Source organism: Microtus ochrogaster, chromosome 22 (assembly GCF_000317375.1).
Source record: "Microtus ochrogaster isolate Prairie Vole_2 chromosome 22, MicOch1.0, whole genome shotgun sequence".
NCBI lineage: Eukaryota > Metazoa > Chordata > Mammalia > Rodentia > Cricetidae > Microtus > Microtus ochrogaster.
Window position 1 is genome coordinate 28,541,111 of NC_022023.1, and position 11,920 is coordinate 28,553,030.

The window sequence follows — 11,920 nt, forward strand, 5'->3', positions numbered from 1 at the left end:
GACATGAACGCAAAGCCGGACATGAACGCAAAGCCTAGACTTTGACTATAGCACAGACAACAATTTAAGATGAGTCAGCGTGAAGCAGAAGTCAGTGAAGTTTATTCTAAGGGCGCGTTCACGCTTTAGATTTGAGAGAGATGGGCGAAGAGAACCGCTTACCCAGAGGTGAGTACTCAACACAAGGCTGGAGGTAGCATTTTAAGAGTCACACTTTGGTTTCTTCCTGACACCCACATTCATGATTCCGTGCTTTGTACGGTATGCTGCTGAACGGATGTAACTTATAACAAGGCTTACAGATTAAGCAAAGATAAAATTTAGATAATTTCAGAATTAAGTAAAAATTATGTGAACTGATTTGCTTAATTTTCTTATCTTAAAGAAAAATGTTATTAACTCTAAGTTAATTTATAAGGTGGCCTAATGAGGTACTTGTTTAGATTTAAGGAGAGAGGTGTGATAATATGGTAAGCCTTGAGGTCGCATACATTCTGGCCCTAAGTAAGCATGGTTCATTTGCTGCTCTTAGCATCCTTATTTGATGGTGTCTTTAGGAGAACACACATCTCTGAAGGCAATTTTAGCTTTATTCTGTTGAAGTTTCCTGACTTCAGTAAGAAGAAAAGACAAGCTGAATTCCAGGCCGAGGACTTTTTTTTTTCTTCTCCTGTCCCTTATTTTTTATTTATTTATTTATTTACTTATTTTGTCTTGCTGCAAAAAAAAACCCAAGTATAAGCAGCCCTGGGAGTCCTCCTGCCATTATGCAAAACACAATAATGTATCAAGCTGCTTCTAAGTATCCAAGAGGTAAAATTTAGACCAGAGGGGACTTGGCATAACAAATGATCCATGTTCTTAACAAATAAACTATAAGGAGAACAGAGAGACAGCCAAACAGGAGATTAATACAGATTTCAAAGACCTTCAAGCAAAAACAAAAAGATGACCATTATTCAAGAAGCGTTCAGCTGCTAAAAACTATAATCAGTGACAAGTACAGCGACTTTAAAGCCTGTCTGCAAAAGTTTCAGCAAATTCCCGTATGTGGCCCCACCCCTCGAATCTGAGCTAGCGTTAGTGACTGACTCAACCGTAGCCAACAGAATGCACTGGAAGTCCGCCTGCGTGACTTCTACCACAAAAATGCTGACATTTCCTCCCTGCTTGAACGGACACTCGCGTTCCAAATCCGGAGCTACCCTGGGAGAAACCTGATTACTGCGAGCGAGGGAGCCTGGGTCTCCCAGACGCCACGGATAGGCGCCCTGTTCTGAGATGTTGATCCCAGCAGAGAGGGCTCAGCTTTCAGACTTGTGACTAAGCATGTCTCCGCCCTAGCTCAGCCCTCAGTTGTTGAGTCACCTCCAGATGCCGAGTCTTTCCTGAAAGCCATGGAATGAGTCCATAATATGCTATGGCTGGCTTAGGCTAAGACGTAGTAGGCAACTGTTGGCGTCTTTATCCAGTTCTACACTCAGAGCCTCCACAATAGTAATCTGGGATCGGAAGGAATCTTTACATCACAGAAATGAGCGTGCATTCAAATCCGGGTGTTGATTACCGACTTGTGCCTATGAATTCCTGACCCTCGGAATCCACGAGGTGAATGAGTTAAGCCACACAGTTTGGTAGACATTAATTATGGATGGCAGTGATTGAAACAGCAAGGAAATGGTCTTTGTAAACAAGACTACTTACTGTCGGGTTTCTTTTGGGAGAAGAAGGTGTAGTGAGATTTCAGGAGTGAATGGCAAGTTCTCTTTTTAAAACTGCTTCATGGTTCTTATGTGATCATTATTGTTGTTGTTTGGATGAGGTGCCCAGGCTCATCTCAACCTATGGGTGCAAATGATCAAGTACCTAGGACTAACAGTTACATGACACCACAACTAAGCTGCAAATTCTCTAATCTCAGCGGCAGTTGTAAAGATATTCATCGTACAGCACTCATATATATTTTTAAATCATATATTTTTTTCATGTGATTTTTCTGTTTTAAATAAATAAATAAAACATGTTTTAAACAAAACATTTCTCTTTATTTCCAATGGATTCAGTAGCATGCACTTGAATATGGAATTGCTGTTTGATAACATTAACAACTTAAATGTAAAAATTGAAACCTAGATTATGGAAGACTGTAGAGGGCACTAGGTCCTTGGGCTCACAGATAAGTGTTAAGTATTTGTCCTTGACCAACAAACGGTTCTGCCAACCCAATAATCCCATCAGACCAAATTAGATGCCCAGGATTAATGGATGCCAATACTCCTAGGTGCCCGCCCCTGGAAAACATGAAGAAGGAAACAGAGAACTGGAAAGACCATGAAAAATCACGATACCATGTAATCCTTCTCTGGGCGGGGGCAGTTTAAATAGCCTATGGGAGTGGTCTTGACCCTCCAGGCCACCCAGGAGTGTTGGCATCCATTAAACCTGGGCATCTTCTAATTGTGCTCTAATTTGGTCTCATTATTATTGCATCGACGGAAAGGTTTGTTGGTCAAAGGAAAAATACTTAGCAATAAGCACTAGAGAAACCAGGAATGTTAAAAAGTTGTCTCTTCAACAGAAGAGACATATTCCTGTTTTTCATCCAGAAAGCAGGGAATGGGTGTAGTTAGTAATCTGGTGGCCTATGTTATCTGAAGGGCCAGGCCACATCTGAATTCTCCATGTTCTTCCTCCCTCAACCTTTATCTTGAACATTGTTTCTCAGTCAATAGAGCCCATCCTTAGGGGAGATGTCACGTGTACTTTATAGCTTGGTGATCTCCCTGATGATTGCGATCGATCGTGCCAGATCCTCCCTTAGGCCCTTAAACTACAGAACCCATTCTTATTGTCAAGGTCGCATGCACTAAACAAAAGAATTTTTATTTAGTCACGCCTTAAGCTTTATTGTGCACACAGGATTGAGGTAATTGTTACCAGCAAACTCTTTTTTTCAAAGTCATACTGTACTTAAATGCCTAAAGTCAAGTACCTGGTGTCACACTCTAGAAGTTTGAAACAACACTGGGTACTGAGCTGTGTTGAACCGAATTTCCTTCTTGCCTCACATTGGTGGTTACCCTGCTGATTCTAATGTTTGCAGAGACCACCACAAAAGACCAAAATAAAAAAACAAAAAACAAAAAAAAAATCTGTGTGGTGAAGTGAAATGTAATCAGAATGGAAACAGTAACATAATGTCAAAGAAGAGATGTCATTGTGTGGTCTTTTGATCCTCTGAGTTCCTAATTCCTGTAGGACAGAGTTGAAAACAAGCTTAATATGTTAAGAACATAAGTAAAGCCATCTTGTATGACTTGGAATAATGTACAGCCTGCAAGATAGGAGTCAGCCATCAGGCAGCTCCTATGCGAACCACACCTATGGTAGACTGTTAACAACCAATTCCAAAATGGTTCTGATATGTTAGCAAATCAACCCTAAGTTGTGGGCCCAGATAGCATAAAGGTAGTGCCCATTGGAACAATACAAAAAACTGGAACTTTGGAAACTACACCAGAATCCCACTGTCATAGTCTAGGGACAAGGTACCTCAAGCCTCAGCACTGATTCCCAGCAGCAAAGGGACTTTGAGACTGGCTACTGTGTGATTCTGCTTCTGGTGCCCATGACTGAGTTCACACATACTATCAAGGCTAGCCTCTGTCCAAATCTCTCTAGGCCCTTCTGCATCTTCCAACAGTGTGCACCTCCCTGCCTGCCACAGCTGACTTCCACGTGGATGCTAGTAGAGCTTGCTCCCCCATTGTCCTCACTGGAGAGGATTCCCCAGCACAAGTCTGCAGCATCTCCTGCACCACTGTTTCCTGCATCTCCTGAACCACTGCTCCCTGCTCTATAAGATGTCCGTTTATATGAGACTACCATAATAGCATGGCGTTGGAAGAAATGCTTGTGTTAATTAATTGAGCATATTCTAAAGGCACATCTCCTGTGGACATTCTGATTGCCGAGTGCCTCACAGCTTACCAGCTCTGCTTGCCACATTTAATATCTACCAAATACCATATTATAACTTGAATGTGATGTCTCGGAATTTGGGGTGATATAAGTATAAAAGCCATATTATATTTTGCGTTATATTTATATAGCACAGAAAGAGAATTTGTGGACTCTGTATGGATTCACCAACACAGTTCAACATATGCAGTGTTTTATTTGGATATACTAGATGGTGCTATATATTTGATTACATTGATTATTTGTCCCTAATAGTTGGTTCCCTATATTTAGACAATCTGATGACAATAGGAACAGTAACAATGCCATATCAAATAGTTGGGTCCAGGACTGATAAAACTCTCAGTACCTGAGTTGTACTAAGTAGATAAGTACATAAATAGCTACATGGTACGATTTAAGCTGCATAACAAAACTCTTAAGAATATCTGGGTTGCCACAGGTTCTCAGATTTCAAGCTATTCATTTCTATCTTTTAAACAAATATTCACCAAAAACCATGGCATCTAAAGTTGCTTTTAGGTGACACTTAGTAAGTACTATCATTCTTAGAGAGACTTACAGGGATGGGACATGTGTCTCACACCTGAGCAAGGTAGGAGAACTATCAGCAAGTGGGGTGTGTGTGTGTGTGTGTGTATGTGTGTGTGTGTGTGTGTGTTTAACAACCAAAATAAGGAAAAGAATGTAATTATATTAATCTCAAAAAAGGAATGTTTTTTTTTAAAGTTTTTGTTATCAAAAGGAAATGTTTAGGAATGAGAGAAAAAGAAGTGAGCAGAAGCACAGTGACTAAGGTGGCACCATCTTGTTCTGACAGCATTTTATGTTCTCGTAGACAGTGCTCAGCACTCTACCCAGCTGCCCAATGGCTATGTCTACCTTGCAACACATTTGAGATTTCCATGACCTTGACCACGGTTCAGATGTGTTAAACAAACTAATTAAAGTAAACTAAAATAACTAAAAAAGAAATAAGCAAAGAATAATTGTCAGGTTAATGTCTAGAATAGTTCCAATGCTCTGCCAGGATGGACAGGTCAAGGCACTCTGACCCTTATCTATCTTTGATGTAAATTATGGCCTTTGTGGGTTTCACCTTTAAAAACTCTGTCCCCCTGAGCTTGAGCACCAAGAGGATTTTCAGAGGCACAAGCCCACTCTTGATCTGGCAATCAGCAAAAAGGACTTAAATTTTTTGATTGACTTAATCATTGTGGTTGTCAATAGCTATCCTTTGGGGATCATTTTAGGAAACATGGATTCACATACACACACGTAGCAGGAATAATTAAATAGGTTCCACACAACAATATGAAAACAAGTAATAGTTTTGTTTTCTGAATGAATGCTATGTATTAAATTTCAAAGACCCACCCACCTCAGTAGTGGTGGTTCAGACCTTTCTGTAAAGTTCATCCCAGTTCAGGGATTCTATCTATTAAAATCTCAGTCTTGTTTTAGGAAAACGGGGTTCGGTCTCATTCCTGTTCATCACATTGGCTCACTTCATTGGCACTCCCGAGGTGAGCTTTTAGTGGAGAACAGACCACAGACTCCTCTCCGATGCTCTGTGCTTCTGTCTGTGTCTGCCTGCCTTTATGTGTCTCCTTCTTTCTCTCCCTCCCCACTGGAACTCAGAGAAGGAAACTGACTTGTTCATCTCCCTTTCCCTCCTCTTTAAATCATCATCTCCTGTTTTTATCTGTTATGGTCCCTTACTACTGCCATTACTTCTTAGATCTTGGGTCTTCTAGCCAATGGTTCTTTCTATGAAAGCCTTGGCTTCTGTGAGAGCCATCAGTGATTCTAGGCAGGAGACTGGCTCTCTGTGTGTGCTGGAGACTTCCTTGAGTCCTTAGAAGAGGTACTAGGAACTAACTAACTTCCATTAAAGCCTGGGAAGTCCTCTTTATTCTTTGCGTATAGTTGAGTGGTGACATTCCTAGATGGTACCCTGTCCCTCCCCAACTCCTGCACAAGGTCCTGGTGTTATGGTAGGTGTTGACTTGGTGAGTGAGGAACCATTGTACAAAATGGAGGTAGTTCTGTCACACTTCAGTGACATAAAGCGGAGGGCCCACTGAAGGAACTGCAGATATCCCATTGAGACTAGCTTTACACAGGCTCTACCTCCATCAGGTACTCAGCCACTGCCAGCTCCTGCAAGCGCTGGAAATGCCAGTGAACCTTCATTTGTGATAGCGTGTATGACATATTCTGTTTCAAAACCCCAACCTTTTCTTTGTTCTCAGAGCATGCTACATTCCACCTGCTCAGGGGTATATGTGTCCCGGATAAAAATCCAAACCTTTAGTCCCAAATGAATGTGGCGTTTTTTGATAGCCTAGCCCTTTGTTTTGTATGAACAACACGGTGGAGCACAGCACTCTGTGTTCTTGGCCTTGAGCCATCTCTGGTTGTTGAGCCACTAGCCCTTAGGTTTTATCTACAGCTTTGCACAGCCGTTCCTAGAGAAAGATGCAGTGATTTGGGTTTTGTTACTGAGGTAACCTTGTATTCACAAAATTCAGTCAGCCTATATTATTAGAACGTGAAATTTAACAGAGTTCTGCAATTTCCCCCTTTGCATAATTTTAAAACATAAAACCAGCAAAACTCGTCATAAAAACACATGAAGAGTGTGGCTACTTCTCATTTCTACTAATTGTTATCCTTCTCTTCCTTTTTCCACACTATTTTTCTACTATTTCTTTAATTTTCTTGTGTCACTTACTCATTAAGTGTCACTTACCCAGTACCTTAAGGCCTTTGTCAGGTTGCAGGTGGCTCTCAGAAGGAAGAGCTCTTGCAGTTTTGACAGTGACTAACTAACTAGCTTCACTGGCCTAGTGTCTTGTATGTAACAGTCTTGGGTAGCCCACGCTGACCTTGAACTTGCTGTGTAACCAAGGATGACTGTGACTTTCTGATCCTCCTGCCCCCACCTCCCTGGATGCTGGGATCACAACTGTGCAGGTGTTACACCACTACACGCAGTTCATGTGGTGCAGGAGCTGGGATCGCGGGGTTTGGGTGAACAGGGTAAGCAAGTCCCCTACCTACTGGGCTACAGCCCCAACCTGGCAGTATCACAACATCATTTACAAAACCTTGCTTAACAAGACGTGGCTGTAAGTTCATTACAATTTAAGTTTAAATTTTCATCGTTTTAAAATGAAAGCATTACCAGGCATTGATAATGCTTTGGATGGCCAAGACGGCATCCGTTCATGGTTCTGGTTGTGAGTGTGTTGTTTTGTTTTGTTTTTGTTGTGGTTTTAATCAAAGAAGCAAAACAGATTAGCATTCAGTTTCTGTGTTTCTTTTCTCTTGCTTGGCATTTTGTCCCTTCGGAGCAACGGGCGCTACTGCTAAGTTGCTGGCGCTACTAGCATGTCCCGCCCTGTTTAATTTGCTAGGAGTGGGTTCCGCACTCCTAGGATGACCATGCAAACTTCTTGACCGCAGGCAGGGGAATCCTACAGTTTGGTGAGGCTTCACAGACAGTAAGTTTTCCTTCTCAGTCCTGTCAACAGCAACAGTGAGGGCGGAACGGGAGATCTGAGGAGCCAGGAGAGAATCGCTGCGCTCATCTTCAAACTCATCTTGCACCGCTGCTTCCGACACGATGTATGGGATGTCTGTGCTGCGCGAGCGGGTGATCCTTTGAACTTGGCATTTCCATTCTGCCGAGTGGAAGTTCCATGCTTGGTCCATGATTGAACTGTACTCGGCACCCCAGTTGCTAAGTCCCCGGACCAGCTTTCTGCCCTCAGAATAGACAAAGCTTCTGGACTTCATTGTTTTGTAGGCGTTGGGGTCTCCTGGGTAATAGCGCGCGAGTTTGCTCTCCCGCAGTTGGTGGGAAACGGTGCTTTTGACGGTCAGCTGAGTGCCTGCAACACTCACTGTATTCAGATCTGGTGTAGCTTCCTCGCTCTTGAGGTCAGTCTGCTGGTCGAGCTCGCCCGCGGAGATGGCAGGATCCGGTCCTGGTCTGGGCTCTGCGCTCGTGGGACCATCCTGGGCAAGCTTGCTGCGGCCTGGCGTGGCGGGTGGGCTGGGACCCGGAGTGTGGTGCTGGCTGCTGGTCTGGTCCAGGTGCAACTTTGCATCCTCTTCCTTCACCCGGAAGGAGCAAGTTTTTTTCCGGAAGGCTGTCCCTGGCGAGGAGAGGGCAGGCTCCTCAAACAGAAGCTCCTCGCCATTGAAATGGTAGCGGTACAAGCTGTAACCATCCGCGCTGTTGATGCTGCCCTGCCGCAGCAGGTAGGTGGCCTCACATTCTGAGGACGCTCGCGACCTGGCCTGGATCAGGTCAGACCTGTCAATGCCCGCCAGGTTCTCCAGAGCGTTCACCATCCTGCCAGACAGCTCCTCCAACTGAGAGAGCCGAAGGTCCACAGTTTGCAGAGACGTTTTCATGAAGTTTTCTCTTTCATTGATTTCCTCCAACCTCATTGACATATTTTCAACTCTGGTAAACACAAAGGGATACGTTTATTAAATTGAGATTAATTAAATATTGAAAACAATAGAGATACTGTTGTCGCTGTTTGAACCTCCAGGCTTTCTTTGATTACCAGCCTTGCTTGAGCATGTTGCCTGCCCCTAATACAAGCTCTCACTCAAATTATGACAAGCATTAGGAAATATCAGTTAGCATATAGTGTTTGCCATATTGCCAAGTATTCTGTTAGAGGAGTGTGTGAGTACTAATAAGTCTACTTGGTGCTGGTCTAGGTATATTCAGGCCCCAGTACTGCCCTGCGAGGTAAGCACTGTTACTGCCATCCCCATTTTACAGAAAGGAAGTTGATCCACGGAAAAATGTAACTCTTCAGGGGTCAGAGCTAATAAACATTGAGCACACAACGTTTGCTTCTGCCATTGCCTCGCAGCTGGTTCCTCACACTGCCTTAGGAATGAAGAAAGATGCTGCTGGCCAAGAACCCAGAGCCTTCCTGAGTTTGGAGCGCCTGTGAAGGCATTTTCAGAGAGGGTTCATTGAGGGGGAAGACTTGCCGTGGGCAGTACCATCCCATGGGGTTCCCACTAAACGAAAAGCAAAGGAGAACGCCGCCACTACAGCAGTACACAAAGGAGCCATGCAGGCTTCCGCTTTTCTCTGCTTCTTGACCAATCAGAAGTGAGCGGGTTCCCACCCCTACAGCACAAGCCAGCTGCCATGTCTCCCTGCCACGATGGACCATACCCCAAACTGTGAGCAAATATAAAGCACTCCTCTTTTAAGTCGCTTCTACAAATACGGTACAACCTCTGTAGCTGCCAGAGACTGCTCCCAGGACCCTCACGGGTATCAGAGTCCATCAGAGGCTCAAGTCCCTTATAAAATGGCACACTAACTGCATATAATCTGCACACATCCTCCCACACACTCTAAGTCAGCTCGGGATGGTCTATAACGCCTAATGTAATGTAAATGCTCTGTAAAGATTGGCTCCATTGTATTATTTAGGCGACAATGACAAAATAAAAGTTGGCACGTGTTCAGTATAGAGGGAATTTTAAAGATTTTACTTTTAAAGCTTACTATATTTATTTAGTGTTTATAGTGTTGTGTGCGCATGCGCACGTTTCCGTGCCTGTGCCATGGAGCAGGGGAGGATGAATGTGAATGTTCCACAGCGCATGTGTGGAGACCAAAGGACAACTTGCAGAACTGGTTTTCTGCTTCCACCATGTGGGTCTCAGAGCTCAAACTCAGATGGCCTGGGGACAAGCACTTTTACCCATTGAGCTAGCTTGCCTGCCAATATAGTTTCAGTCTGAGGACGGATGCACAGATGCAGAATCCACAGATCCGGAAGGCCAAATGTACTAGTAGTTACCATTGATTTTAGCTATGACTGTCAATGACAAATGGGTTATAACAAAATAAACGAGTATATAATTTTATTGGAAGTTCAAGGGACTTAAAAATAAATTGTAATAATTAGATGCAGATTACCATATAATTTATTTGCAGGGCAATGGCACATTAAATTGTCTGCATGTGAGATTAGTATTTATATTTAACAATATACTCTTGGTGAGAATCCATAAGAAAAGATAATAGCAAATTATAAATTTTAAAAAATAGATAATTTTTTAAAAATCTCATAAATCACCAAGCAACAGCTCATGAAACTGTAATGCTGCTTGAACTGAAACCTGCTAGAATAAACCTCATCTTACATTTCAATATGTGCAGTGTGGATAGGTTCATGACATATAACTCTAGGAGGCAGTTAGGAATGTCTAGCATTTTGGATGACCTTCTAAAAACTGAATTTGTTCCAGGGATGAGTCGGGAGTTCTCCAGGGTCCTGCAGTGGCTTGTCCAGGCAGGTTCCTCCCTATTTGATGTCAAACACTTTGATGCGGTGCCACCAGGCTTTGATTTTTTTTCCCAACTGTCTTAAAAGAAAATGTGTGGTTTTTATAATAACGTGGCTGGCAGTGCAGCCTGGTTCTAGGTCCCTGGTGTCCTTTCTACAGATCACAAAAAGCTCCTCTCTGTTCTGCTGGCTTTCATCATTTCCACACTGTGAGAGTCTGCCCTTCCTTCTCGCTTCTTTTGTCATCTGGGTGACGCTGGTGCTCTTCCTTGCACTACCGCCTCTGCTCACGCTGGACATCCGGTGTGCCACGCACAACCTGCCGATGCGCTAGCAAGCTTGCCTGGCATTTGCCTAGAGTGGCTTTGGTCAGTGCTGCTCTTCTGTGCTCTCACTGACAGCTTCACTCTACTGCTTGGCAGGATCCTGGTGTCTGTTCTTAACTCTTCTCTTGGACAGAGAACTATTTATGTGCCCCTTGATTAGTTACATCATTTGAGGAGGGAGGGGCTGGCTTCCTGGGAGCTTGCTGCTAAGCAGGACCAAATTTGCATGGATGAGAAGACCTGGGACTGCCTTATGGTATAGCTTTCCTCCCTCAGCCAGTCCAGTCCTGAGGGTTCTCGCTGCTCTTGCCCTGCAGGGATGTGCAGAAGAATAGCGCCGAATACTTCCCATTACTTTTGAAGGACACTTGCAACTCACTGTTAAATATACTCCTTGCTCTCCTCAATCTATTACCTCCAATAATTCCTTTTGTATTTAAACCACAATGCCTCTGCACCAGTCAAACTTGAAATCCTCCAACAAGCATCCCAGAAAAAGCTAATGCAGCTGTGTGTGCATTTAAAGAGAAGTAAACTGGTATACATAGAGACATCTTTCCTCTGATATATTCTATAATTTTCTGCTTCTCCATATTAACTAACTCAGAGTGCAGTTTGCCAGCCACTCACACATGAAAAAGGAACCCCCAACGCCAAAGTCATTGTTTCTTTGCTCTCCTTGTACTCTGCTTGCCTCTCTAACCCTCCCGTCCCACTGTGTGATCTCTGGTCCTGGCCTCTGGGAGAGACCCCATTTTGGTCTCTTACATCTCCCTTCTCTAAGGCTGTTTCCTGAAGGTGAAGAAGAAATGTTACACCATCCAACGGAGGCCAAGAGAAACTGCCAGACCTTTGGTTAGAACCTGAAAAACTGCTGCCACTTGGAGAAAGCCAATTTTTAATCACTTTGCAGGAATAAAGGAGGTTGGCCTGAGGTGGGGTTCTTTTTGTTTGCTTTTTGTCTTTTCTCCACACAGAAATGTTGCAGGATATATGGAGAAAAGAAGGGGAAATGGACTGAGTTTGTTTACTTCTGAAATGGTTAATGAAAGTAGCAAAGTATGAATGTCTTAATTACTTTTCGATTGCTGTGATAATTGATCATGGTAACTAAAGAGAGAGTGTGTCATTTGGCTTATAGTTTCAGAGGGTTAGAGACCATGATGGGGGAGCAAAGGAACAGCTGAATGAAGATCATATTCACAACCGAGAGAGAGAGAGAGAGAGAGAGAGAGAGAGAGAGAGAGAGAGAGAGAGAGAGAGAGAGAG

General features: G+C 43.5%; 1 protein-coding gene across 1 annotated transcript in view; it reads right to left on the reverse strand.

Annotated features, from left to right (window-relative positions):
- Positions 1–7,284: 7,284 nt before the first annotated feature.
- The window catches only part of Trpm1 (transient receptor potential cation channel subfamily M member 1), a 102,364-nt gene continuing 97,728 nt past the window's right edge, over positions 7,285–11,920 (reverse strand). Inside the window, exon 27 of the mRNA XM_005357808.2 lies at positions 7,285–8,461. Within this exon, the coding sequence (XP_005357865.1) occupies positions 7,285–8,461 (1,177 nt within the window). The remainder of the gene's footprint in view (positions 8,462–11,920) is intronic.